The sequence below is a fragment of the Micropterus dolomieu genome, linkage group LG07 (assembly GCF_021292245.1).
Source record: "Micropterus dolomieu isolate WLL.071019.BEF.003 ecotype Adirondacks linkage group LG07, ASM2129224v1, whole genome shotgun sequence".
In the NCBI taxonomy this organism is placed as follows: domain Eukaryota; kingdom Metazoa; phylum Chordata; class Actinopteri; order Centrarchiformes; family Centrarchidae; genus Micropterus; species Micropterus dolomieu.
In genome coordinates, this window is record NC_060156.1 from 23,938,677 (window position 1) to 23,951,943 (window position 13,267).

At 39.9% G+C, this 13,267-nt stretch overlaps 1 protein-coding gene and 1 long non-coding RNA gene across 3 annotated transcripts in view; one reads left to right on the top strand and one right to left on the bottom strand.

The window, feature by feature from the left end:
• Positions 1 to 5,647: 5,647 nt before the first annotated feature.
• Positions 5,648 to 13,267, bottom strand: part of LOC123974356 (gamma-crystallin M3-like) — an 18,589-nt gene continuing 10,969 nt past the window's right edge. Inside the window, exons 1-4 of one of the 2 annotated variants that reach the window (XM_046054987.1) lie at positions 12,824 to 12,944; positions 6,408 to 6,498; positions 6,053 to 6,295; positions 5,648 to 5,923 (exon numbers count right to left, since the gene is read on the bottom strand). In XM_046054987.1, the coding sequence (XP_045910943.1) occupies positions 5,648 to 5,923; positions 6,053 to 6,295; positions 6,408 to 6,440 (552 nt within the window). In that variant the 5' untranslated portion in view covers positions 6,441 to 6,498; positions 12,824 to 12,944. Of the gene's footprint in view, positions 5,924 to 6,052; positions 6,296 to 6,407; positions 6,499 to 12,823; positions 12,945 to 13,267 lie in introns of those variants that run through there. The other variant, XM_046054986.1, reaches the window with a different exon arrangement.
• LOC123974357 overlaps positions 9,352 to 13,267 on the top strand; it is a 13,099-nt gene continuing 9,183 nt past the window's right edge. The window contains exon 1 of the long non-coding RNA XR_006825831.1: positions 9,352 to 9,411. This is a non-coding gene — a long non-coding RNA (uncharacterized LOC123974357). The remainder of the gene's footprint in view (positions 9,412 to 13,267) is intronic.

Genomic DNA, 13,267 nt, shown 5'->3' on the forward strand with positions numbered 1-13,267 from the left:
TTAATGGAACAGATTAGACATAGTTTAGGTTACTCATGGACCTGTGATTGTAAAGTGACAGTCTGACTCAGTAGATCTATTAATGATTTTTTTGCAATCTAAAATGTGTCTAGGTTCAAACTGACTGAAGTTTTAGATGTCTATGTTCCATTAATTAAATCTTGCTCATTTTGTATTTTAAGAAATGCTGTCAAAACACATTCAGACTATCAGCAGATAATGAAAAACTCACTTTTAATCTACATTTATCTGTTTCAGCTGCACCACAGTCATCCTCACACAGAAATATTCACATAATATCCAGTTGATCACTACGATAGGACTGTTCAATCAGTGCGACTACAATATGAAAGGTTAGGCCTACTGTTCATTGATCAGTTTTATACAGATTACCTACTTTAAACAGTGAATACTGCAGCACTGTAGCGCGCGGTAAGTGTTTTGCCATAATGTCCACAGAGTCACCGTGGTATAAAGGACAGTGTATTTTATAGATTTTATTCTGTGCTGAGGATAAATTTACGATGTCCAACACTCTGTCCATACCTTGATGACAGATTGATCATAAAAGCGTTATGTTCAAGATCATGTTTGGGTAAAAAATAATAATAATAATAGCCTATTTAACCGTGATTTCGATGTTTCTAAAGACGTAATTGTGTTCCAATATGTGCTTTGATATCGACAGTAATTGAGGAAATGACACGGTGTGTGAGACAGCCGCTTCCGGCTCCGCAGGAGGGGAGGAGTCAGAGAGAAACTCAGCGTTATTTGAAGTAATTCTCCTCCCGAGCAGGTCAGGTTCACAGCGTAAGTTGCCGGGGTTACAGACCTAGAGTTTATCAGATCTCGCTCTCTGAAACCGAAAACCCAGTGTTTCCCTCATCTCGGGCTCAACTTACTCAGAGTTTTCACTAAACCCGCTTTCTGAAACAGGGCCCAGGAGTAAACAATAAGACATGAATTAAGGCACAGGACTAAAAAGCAAGACTAAGTAGTAAGACAAGAAAACAGAATGAGAACACAAACATTCCCACAATAATGAACAAGGCGAAACATGATGAGAGACCTGACCTGAAACACAGACTAAATAACAGATACAGAACAATATAGACTAAAATAACAAAACTGACTGAGAATTAACTAAACAGAGCAGACAGGCACACAGTGCGACAAATGTAAAACTCTAGCTGTGAATGGAAAATGGAAAGAAGAATATGTACTTGTGTTGTGAGGTAGCCTCTTGCCAGAGAGGAGTGTTTGAAACAGTTTGTGTCTAGGGTGGGAGGGGTCAGCCCCAATCTTTCCTAAAGTGAGCGGAAGACGGGTCTGTAGTCATTTAGTCCTCTGGTCCTTGGTTTTTTGGACAGGGATGATGGTGAAGGATTTGAAGCAGGCTGGCATATAGCATGTTTCCAGTGAGGTGTTAAAGATTAACATAAAGAACACCAGAGACAGCTGATCGGCACAATGCTTCAGGGTGGATGGGAGCGACAGAGTCTGGCCCAGCTGCTTTGCAGGGGTTCTGTCTGTTGACATCTTTTTCCAAGATGGAGAGGTTGGCAGTGGGTAAGGGGGAAGCCTCAGGGCATTGTTGAAGGCCCCAGGCCCCTACTTCCTTTTCCAATCTTAGATGTGATGTCTGAATTTAGCTGTGAAGCAGGGTTTGTCGTTCCTATAACTCATTCTGGTGCATGCATACACAGCTGTCCTCACAGAAGCTGATGTAGCACAGCTTCTGTGAACTCATCCAGTCAGTACAGTCCAAAAACACCTGAACACAGCAACAGATTATGAATGCAGTTAAGAGTGACATTACTGGGGCTTTCCATTTGCCAAATACAGAGTCAAACCAACCAGACAAGGAAGTGTTCACTCAGAGTTCTCAGCCAGTTCTTCACGCAGTGACCATAGTCCTTCAAGTGCCTTGGTCACTGAGCCATCTTGTTCTTTCCACAGTTCCTGCTGATAGAGGATGATAGGCACAGTGATTAAGTGCTTTATCACTTAATTTACAAAATGTGCAGCATTATCACTGTATAGTGTTTGTGGTATTCCAGACCTTGGAATAATATCCCTCATAAGTGCTTTTGGAACAGTCATTGCATCTGCTTTGGCTGTGGGGAAAATCTCAACCCAATTTGAAAATTGTTCAACAATTACCAGACAATACGTCTTGCCCTCGCATGATGATAACCCTATAAAATCCTTCCTTTTGAGACATGTGTTACACCATGGCTCAATATAGCTCAGCTATCACAGCTTTCCAGCAAGATGGCATTGCCTGTGTAACAGTATCTAGCTTAGCTACAGGTCTCAGTTTACAGCCATGTTCTTCCAGCAACACAGGTCATGAATTAATTTTTAGTCAACAGTATGTATGAACTGTTTTGAAGTAACAGGTAATCCAAGCACAGATGAGTTTACTAACACTCGTTTTGTTTTGACAAATGCATTTTGTCAGCTAGATTTTGTCTTGTGCAGCCATTAAGTTGCCATAAATTAGTTCTGCATATCCAAAGATCCAGGATCTACAGAAGTTAGCCATCCCAAGGAATGACATCATTTGTTTTTTGGTCTGTGGCTTTAGTACCTTTAGAATTGCCTTTTCTTTGCATCATAAAACTCTCTTCCTTCTGCTGGAATATCATAACGTAGATACTTAATCTGCAATTTACTAGCTTTATGGCCTTCCTGAGCTAGAAACTGTAACAGTGCTATAATGTCCTGGTAACACCGTTACCATTTTTTTTCTGACCATAAAAGGATGTCATCCACATAAAGTAGAACCTCACTGCCTCTTGGTGATTGGTGGTTGATTGGTGGTTTGGACAGAAATATTATTACCTCTCAAAATCGTTTTATCATCTTTGTCCAATGCACATGAACATGCACATGTACTCCTGCATAGCCATCTATGTCCCAGGATAAATGTCAGTCTCAAATAGGTGTTTGATATTTTGACATCACTTGATCATTTGATAGGCTGACATCACGTCTCAAGCAAGTCAGCTGGGCAACTGGGTGAGACAATGATCTGTTGTTGGATTCACGCCCTGTTTCACAGTCAACAACAATAGGTACTGGGGCTGAAATTTTTTTTTCATTGCATAGAAATCTATATTTCTTTTACCATTTACCCAATTTCTGTTCTGCTCTATCTCAGTGTTTCTGAAAAATGCATTTTGCATCCTATTTGAAATCAGGGACAGTTCCCTCTTACAACAACAATTACCTATTCTGATACTCCCAGAGTATCTAATTTGTCCCAGACTGTTTTTAGTTAGATATGGTAGTCTAACTTAGTGTGATATGGTTGTCACACTCGTACTTCAGCCCATGGCTGTTCCCTTGGTAACCTTGGTATCCCTTTTCAGTTCTCCCAGTGAACTCTCAGTAATCCCAAAATCAAACAATACTGACCATAGTTATTTCTCCGTTGTATCTAATGAATCTTGTCACCTCCAGTCCTCTCTGTCAGTGAGTCAATGGCCCCCAAATTGTTAGATAAATTTTACTTCATCAAGTAGTCGGAGACAATTGTAGTCACAAGCCTCTGTTTATTGCAAATGCATTTAGGTTAATCAAGCATCAGGCAGCATCAAGAAGAACAACTCACTATGTGTGAGTCTGACCTTTATACCTTCAGTGCAAGTGGAGTGCAACCCATCTCCAGGCAGATGCTTTAAGTTGATTGTGTGTATGTGTCAAGCAACATTCTATCTGGTTTCAGTTCTCCTTTTTCTTGCCTTATTTACTGTGTTCTTATATAGAAGGTAGACACAGTTAAAATGCATTCCATCCGAAAAATTAAACTCAGATCATATGCATATTTTTCAGTCATGCAAACATTCCCGTCAAAAAAGGACTAACTAACTTAACTTAACTGGCAGAGCCGGACCCTCCAATATGCTCACTAAGCACGTTGTGGATGTTGCCTTTGATGTGATGTGTGATGTGTGTGCAATGGAGCTCTCCTTCTCCAGAACTAATCACCTGTAGCACAAGCAAAGGAGTCAGGGAAGGGTCAGGCAGCAAAAATCATTATTCAAAGTCAAAGTTTGGTCATCAATACCACTTGAGGTGAACTGGCGAAGTGCAGAGCCAGGGTTTATGAACTGAAGGGCTTGATTGTGGGATGACTCAGGGCCTTTCTCATTTCCCAAATTTCCACCTCCTCAACTCCTCGACTCCTCCCGACGCGTTTTAGTCTCTCCCACCCGATATGCGAGCTCGAGGGGTTGAGGAGGAGACGCGAGGAGAGAGGAGTCAAGGAAACGGGCATTTAAGGAAATGAGATGTCCTTTCCTCGGATCCGTCATTTTAAAGCGACATCAATTAAATATGACCTGTTGCACAGCTGCATCATCTGTCCACTGTTTAAGCTGTGATCTCTGTCAGAGCAGCAGACCAGCATTTGGCACTAAAGGCTACAGATCATATCTTCACAATCCAGAAACATGTCTATCAACATTTTAACATGTAGAAACATCTCAGGATTTCAATAAACATTATAGCATCTGTTGAAAATAGTCACATTACAACAGCTTCATCATTAACTAGGCTACACAATAGGCTACTACTTTTTTGCGATGTGCCTTTTGCCTGTAAAGGAGATCATTTCAACCCTCAGCCTGATGAGGTGAGCGTTTCATCATCAGTCCCTTTCCAAAATGACACAGCAACATTCATGTCATACAGCCCCAATTCATCTCAGTACTCTACTGTTGGCACTATTATGAAAACATGTAACACAGCAGATCATTGCTGAATGCTCTGATTGATATTACAGCCTAATAATTTGACTTCAGCAGCTCTTTGCACTGTTTTGTCATGTGTGATGCGCGGATCAGCTTGGACATTAACGGAACTCATATAGGCCTATACGCACATGACTAAATCATCAACCTGCCCCCACCAACTAATTATTTTTATCAGATTTAGAGAACCTGTAGCTTTCCAGGTGATTTCTTGTGTGTTGTAGCTACTATGAGTGTTATCTTTAACAATTTAGTTTGGTGATTAGGGAGGCTGTTGTTGACATTTAAATGTTTCCATCCGTGCAGTAATGTCACAGCAAATATCATGGGACAAAACAGAAAAAAACCTGCAGTAATAAACATGGCACGACAGAGAGAGGAAACAGAATTAAACTTTCAGCTTCTATTATCCACGTTTAGACTCTGGTGGGGCTGAGGAGGACAGCTGCTTTACTCCAAACAGATTTACTGAATGAAACTGGACTGTGTGTGAGACCTTTTGGGTGTGCAGAAGAACACAGAAAAAGTGAAATGACATTAAGACAGAAATTTGGGAAATGAGAAAGGCCCTTCAGGTGTGCAGAAAAGTCGCAGGTGGTTGCTTGATTGGTCTGCCTAGAGAGATATCGGATCACCACACCAAGTCTCACACACACACACACAGACACACAGATGACAGACAGAAGACAGACAGACACAGGAGGGGGAATGCAGGGGAAACGCCAGGAACTGAAAAGGGTAGTACAGCCAGATCATGACAATTGTATATTTTATGGTATATAATATTCAACAGTTGGGCAATAAGCTCGACAAAAGTCAAAGTAGTGCAGCAACTTGCTTTATTCAGTAGCATTTGATACGTTCAGTGAAGATTTAGTGAGCATTTATTAGCAAGACTCCATGATGCGCCTCATGCTCATCCACCTCATGCCACTCATGCCCATGTCCCTGAAGCTCCTGTACTCTCCGGGCCTCATGTACATCATCCTGCCTCTGTAGTGGGGCTGCTCGTACACCAGCCAGTTGCCGTCCATCACGTGGCAGGACTGGCAGTCGGACATACGGAAGCGGTCCATGATGTTGTCACAGTCGTCCATCATCTCGTAACTCTGACCACCGAAGTTCTCCCTCTCGTAGATCTTCATCCTGAACTGGCCTCTGTGCTGTAAAAACAGTTTGAGAGTTTACATCAGCGAGGAGTCATGAAAGGTCTTGTATAATAGAGAATGGTATAATATTGTATGATATTAGTGATCACCCTGTCCAACAAACACAATTATATTATTACTTACCATGGGGATCATACGGCAAGACCTGATGCAGTCTCTCCATCCCATCATGCTCATGTAGTCAGCGTACTCGCCCCTCTTCATGAACCACTGGTTTCCCATGTAGTTGGAACGGTCGTAGACCATGAAGCAGCCGCTCTCCACCCTGCAGGAGTGGCACCTGCTCAGGTAGGAAGTCATGTCAGAGCAGTCGTTCATGCACTCATAGGAACGACCCTGGAAGTTCCTGTCCTCGTAGAAGATGATCTGGAAAAAAAGGGGAATTGTAATGGTTACAGAATGAAGGTAGCAACGTGAAAATGCTGTTTTTGTAAAAAATCATTTCTGGTTATTAGAAAAAGGTTTTTTATAAAAGTACCTTGCCCCTCATGTTCATGCTGGTGTTGCTCATGTTGGATGCAGATGTGCTGTTGCTCCTGAACTGCCTTCCTCCCTGGTTTAACCCCTTCCTTTTATACCAGACCAAACATAACAAATTAGTGGCCCCCTTAGAGAACCCCTTGCTCAGCAACTATTGAAGCCTATAGAATGTCCATTTTTCAGGGACTGGGGACCGAGAACAGTCTCCGTGCTTGTAACATGTGGACAGGCTGACCCATTTAAAAACTGTGTATATGACCTGTATTGTATCCATTTTTATTTATATGCGTTCATTTAATTTGAGCTTTGGTGTAATACATATATGTTACACAGACAAATACACTTTAGTTAGTTAGTATAAACTTTATGTGTATTGTGTTGGATTTGTCTCTGTTCAGAAGCCCATTACAGAATTGAGAATAGTGACAGAGGTGCTTCTAGTAACTTGCTCTTGGTAGTGGCATGTCAGCAAACTAGGTTTCTACATGAAATACAGTATATTTCCTTTCTTTAATTGATAAATTCAGATGTAGATTAAAAATTCCATCAATTTTGCTTTACCTTACTGTGCATTCTGAAAAGTCTATTCTATACATATACATTTACACATTTATATGACCGCACTGCATAAACAGTTTGATTATGCCTAAATCATACAATAGAGATGCATATAGTACAAAGTTAAGAATTTTATTTAATTGTGAGTGATACGCGTTATTAAACATTCACAAATTTACAATCCAATAAGAAATACAGTGAATAGCATATGGTGTTTAACATAAGCATAAACAAATCAATAGCAATTTACAAATATTAATCATACACTTGATAAATTTAGTTTTTTGAGTCAGATAATAATGGATAAAGCATACAAAAGCACGGTAATCTAATAGTGACCAACTTTAGAAAGTGGTCACTGTGACATGTACATGATTTAAGCCAACAAGATATATTAAAGGAATTTTTGACATTTTGGAAAATCTCCCTATTCGCTCTCTGAAGTCAGAAATCTATTTCCCAAAATGTCAAACTTTAAAATAATGAGCTTGTTGTTTGTTTCTTGTGTGGCTGTTGTGTTCATATTTTGTTGATATATGAAATCAATATTTTGTGGGTTGATATATCAGAAATAAAAAAAAAATCACACAGACTGTCAGCTATATGCAGGCTACGGTACAACTGTGCAAATAGCCGACCACCCTCCAGCTTGAGAAAGCAGCTTGACAATGCATACCGTGTACAGGATTTTAAAATGTCCTGAAAATACAAAAAAACACTACTTATACAGGAAACCCCAACATCAACCCAATACACATTCAAAACAGTGTTTAGATTTGTGGCATTGCTTTCAACAATAAATTACAACTTAACTGTGTAAAGATTTCCCTGAAGGTGATGCTAGAATATCTAAATTAAAAGGGTTGTCCTCTGAAGCATATATGTGCTCATAAAATGTTAAACAACACGAAAGGATCATCATGCAGAATTGTGAATCAGTAATTTGTCTACCATTTAAATATTTTGTGTGGGGACTGATGGTTGTGCCAGAGAAAAGGTTGGCAATTGTTTGAACTAACATTGGCACCATAGCAAAGGTCAAGAGGTCATCAAAATCAGTGGACTCATTTACCTCTTGGCAGTGGCCAGCGATTAGGACCAAATTAGTGTTATTCTCCCCAAAACAGTAAGATCATTAAAAGCATTATTCTGTGTATTCAATGAATTGATCAGCTGTCAGCTGCTATTTAAACCAGTGACATCAAGTCTTTTTCTAGGGGAGATTGCAGTCTACAATTAACTTTTTTTTTTAAAGCTGATTGGCTGAACTGACTCTTATACTAACAGTAAATAAAGTTTTACTATTTGTATTCCTATCAGAGAGGGAGAGGGCTTTGAAACAGCACTTCTACGTTCAAACTGGACAAAAATAAAACAACGCCTTCTTTTACTGGCCCTTAATTTTCTGATGAAAACTACATCTGGTATTCAGGAAATCTTAAATAAAAAACATTTAAATAAAACTTTCCAGAAAATACAACAAACTGTTATGAGGGTGGTGTGGTGTGGGGACAGAGAGGACCCAAACGCAGCACTCAGAGGGAAGGAGGTTTATTGAGGGGAAAAAGGGGTAGAGGGACTGGAGTGGAGGGAGAGGTGGATGCCGGGGAAACTCAGGCACGGGGAACCAAGGGGACTGGGGACCAGGGAGCCGGGGAAGCGAGGGAGAACAGGAGGACGCCGTGGGGGAAGTCCGAGGAGGAGAGGACCGGTGGATGAGCCCAGCCAACTGAACGGAGGGTGAGTGAACCTGGGAGGGAAACAGACAGAGAGACAGGGTTAGAGATAACAGAGACAAAGCACAGGAAAAATGTGAGAAAAAACAAGAAACATGAGCGCCTGAACGTGGAGGTGGCACCAGGTGTGGAGCAACGACGATCAAGCAAGAGTGGTGTGGAGAACCGGGGTTGAAATACAGGCAGGGATGAGGTTGATTACTTGCAGGTGTGGCAGGCTGACGAGGTGGCTGATGAGATGCAGGTGCAGGTCGTTGGCTGGGTTCAGGAGCAGAGGGAGAGAGAGAGCACACGGGGGAGAAAACACAGGGAGGCAGGCAGAGAACAGACAACCAAGGAAAAAAGCAGAAAAACTGATAAAAAGGAGATAAAACCAGGACACTCACCGTCAGCCGGGCTGCCACCACAACAACTAACTATCAAACTCAAAATAAAATCTTAAGGATGGGTGGTAGGGACTCATGACCTCAGTATTCATTTGTGAAAACTTTGATGACAAATTGATACAGTATATCCTGAGACCTAATTTGAATCAATATCTCAAAGCAGCATTCCTTTTCATTAACGAATGAGGACACCTGAGTTGTGCAGGCAAATTATTTTAGTGTGAGTGAGACAACCTTGTAAATTGATGTTAATGGTTCAGCGCTCAGGAGGAAGAAGTTGCCCTGTTGAATGAAGATGCTTACAGCGTTGAGAAGGAACATGGTGAGACAGGAGAATGTCTTAAAAACCAAACAGCTTCTCATACCAGTCAGGCTTAGATATAACTCTAATGCTTCCAGTGGAGAAAAAGCGTTTCTGTGCCATATAGGCTGCTCTACCAGCTAGAAAATTATTTGGCCTCTATGTGCCTCTAAATGGTTAAATAGTTAACCTTTTACTGTGTTATTATCACAGAGGTGTAGTAGTTATACTTACAATCTGACCCTACCTGGGTTTGGAACTGTTTCACCATGGAGGGGGATTGATCATTTCAAGCAGTGTCACCTAGCGTGTGGATTGCATAGCCTCCTTATCTATTTAAATTCTTTTAAAAATCAATTGGTGAGGCAGTGGAATTGAAGGTAGAGAGGCATGACGATGGTCAGAATCACGTCTCCTTCTGGAAAGCTTCCAATTCATAAGTCATCTCATTGCAATTTTCATATAGAGCAAGTCCAGACCGTACTCTGTTTATTATTTACAGACCCAACCATTCCCAGTTCATCCTTCGCTAAACCCCCCCTAGTTATTGTTGCTAAGTCCGACAAACTGTCGGCGCTGCCACTGTTTATTACTGCACTCCCCAGAGAAATATTGTTAAATTTGTTGGAAAAAGAGATCTCAAATAAGAAGCAGACGTTTTTGCAGTTGCATTATACATTTGAAGGTTGTATTTAGGCTGTCAAACTGACTCAAACGGACGTGAAAAAAATGAAAGATAGAAGCTAAAGCCTACCAATCGCACAGTACAAGTGAACTGCATCACCCGACGATTGAGACAAAAGACAACGATATTAATGACCAACACTGTTCCTGTCAAGCTGGGTCGGCCTCTATTCATTATTACAATCATTAAAAACCAGAACAGTAGGGCTTTATTACTTTACATTCAGTAGTTATAGCGTTAGCTAACTAACATTACATTAGGAACAATCCACAGCCGACATTTTTCTGGATTTATTTTAGGTTTTGGAAAGTGACTAAATCGTACTTCTTTTATCAAACTCTCTGGGTAGCAACTGTTACTATTGTGCCCCAGGAACAGCGTTTGACCATATCTTAGAAAAATACAGCTAAAAAAAGCTAGAAAACAACTCTTTTTGCATTAGAGTCAATGGAGCGTAGCCATGAAAGTGTTGGACCTCAGTTAGAGAGAGTCCTATACTGCGCTGTGATTGGCCAGCTGTGTATTTGGGGCGTGGCTTAGCTAAGGGTCAATTCCCCAACAATGCTTGACTACTGCTTTATTTACTAGATATTTACTAAAAAAGTAAGTTAAACTTGGGGCCCCCATCTACTGGTGTAATGAATCTCATTCGTCATCATTTACAGACTGCAGACATTAGTTAAATAAGCAAGGACAGGATGCATAGGCCCCTGCAAGTTTTGTGTTTCTTACTGTTGTTTTGCAACTTCAAAGTTTCAAGCTTAAACTTTGTTGACCTGGTGATGAGTTGCCTGCAAGGGACGGACCACAGCACCTACAATATAACAGCACAGCAAATTCCTGGCTGTGACATGTATTGGGTGTAAATGTACTATGCAGATGTACTATGTACTATGTAAGCTGTTAAAAAAATAGCTTTGATTCTAAAAAAAAACCTTATTATATGGAACTGAAAAAATAAGTCCTCAAATATCAAAATATATAAAAGTGAAAAATGAAAATTAATAATTAATTTTAAATAATTTCAGAATTTAATCAATATTTTATTTAAACTGAAGAAAAAGAAGTGGTACACATTTTTTTAGTTTGAATATATGTTTGTATTTTTCAAGTTTAAGACAAAAGCTTTTATTTTTAGTAAATTTTTACTTTTTATATTACATTTTTTCTTCAAATTACCAAAACCTTTGGCCATGATTTACTTCCATACTCAAGCAGCAGCAGAGCGACCTGCCTGCCTACCTTACAGTAGCTTGCAGTCTTTACTGGCACAGTGTGCTCACACTTTAGGGGCATTTGCATTACGAAATTTTTGGTACATGAGTTGCTGAGTTGTTGACATCATACACGTAAAACATAGCGGACAACATGATTGATGGTAAGAAACTTTTGATTCGTGCAAAATCACGTATTGCATACATGTATTTTTCTTACATGTGATTTGTTATATGGTTATAACCAGGTTCCCCCCTGCAGGTGAAGTGTGGATTGATTGCAAAGTTTATCAAATTATGAGAAAATGTTTTCTCCCACTGTTTATTGTTAAAGTAATAAATAGCCTACGTAATGTCACATCACAATGCAGAGTTGCAGTAAAAAGATAGAAAAGACATACACATTTAATTCTGAAGTGGAGTGAGTAGGTAAGGGTAGAGCGTCACTTTCAAGAGAGTCATTTAGTGAAACCCCGTAGCTGTGTGTTCAGGCATGTTCACTGGTGTAACTGAGACACTGGGCTGTTTGTCATCATGTCATCAGAGCCAAAGTAACGCAATTTAAAATAAATTTAACCCCCAAAAAACTATGCATCGATCCGAACTGTCGCACCCTCGGTTATAATGGTTAAATTTTGTCCATGTAAAGCAAGTTATTGCTAATCCAACATATCTTTGTAGTAACGTCCATGTTGATTCCACATTCCGACTTAAGAGTACATGAACACATCAAAGTCTGAAGAACGACTTCACAACTCAGGAAAAGGGACCATCCGAGGAGCATGTGTGTTAGAAAGGTGTGCTATGCTTATGTATTTTAAACTGTTGCATGCTTGTCTAAAAATACTATGAAGAAGCATTTAACGCCTTCAGTGATCTTGTGCACATTCATTGTACTCAGACAGACAGGAAACATTATACGTGAAAGACATGGTGCAAGATAGATGGCAGTTCCTGTCTATCTTTAAGTAACATGTGATGCAGACAAAGACTCCGCTACTTTGTATGTCATGGATAGAAATGGGTGTAAGCAAATATTTAAAAGCAGACTGTCAAGCCTTTCTTGTCAGTCAATTCTATATTTATTGTGATGCATGTATTGGCTCCTTGCAAGTAAACAGACCAAATTCTACGTGAGAATAACTTAATTACTTGAAAGTCAGGAAGTTGTTGCTCATATGGTGATGATATTCTGTAATTCATTGCGTGAACTTATATATAAAATTCATGGTAATGTTTGAATAATCAGAGAAACATAAGCTCCAAGAAATTGGAGTTCCAACCACTGACCAGAAAAGTAAAAAAGTTATAAAACAATAAAATAAAAAGTTTTTTAAAAGTATGGCAAGAAAAAAGAAGAAAAAAAGGATAAGGGGAGTTTTTAACTCCATGAGTTAAAGATAGAGAACATAGGGTTATTGTTGCATTTGAATGTCTTTTTGTTGCATTATTGTTGTGTGTCTGGGTGGTACTTATTAACAGTGTCTCAGTAAAGATAGTGGAAACCTTCATTCGCATGTTTAAGTTTTCTTACTATCTGTGTCTTAGCGTCTACTCCTTGTCTTACTTCGGTATTAATTTGACCATGTTTGCTCTGTGTTCTGTTTTATCTTAGTTCAGTCTGTTTTCCCTGTTAGTTTTTTGGTATATTAGAGATCTGTCTGCTTATGTTCTGGTTCAGTTATTTATATTCTGTTTCTTCCGGTTATTATTAGTTTCCCTTTGGCCTTATTGGTGTCTGTCTGTTTCCCCTGCTGTGTCTCTGCCTGCCTGTGTCTCAATAGTCCTGATCCCCCTCACCTGTGTTGCTACCGCCCCGCTCGTTATTCCCTGTGTGTATATATGCCTGCTTGTGTCTTGAATCTTTGTCACGTCCTTGTTGTGTTTTTGGATCTTACCTTTGGATAGTACTTTGTTCCTTGTTTTTGGATTTTGACTGTGGATTATGTTTCTGTTGGAATTACCTTTGTTTGGACTC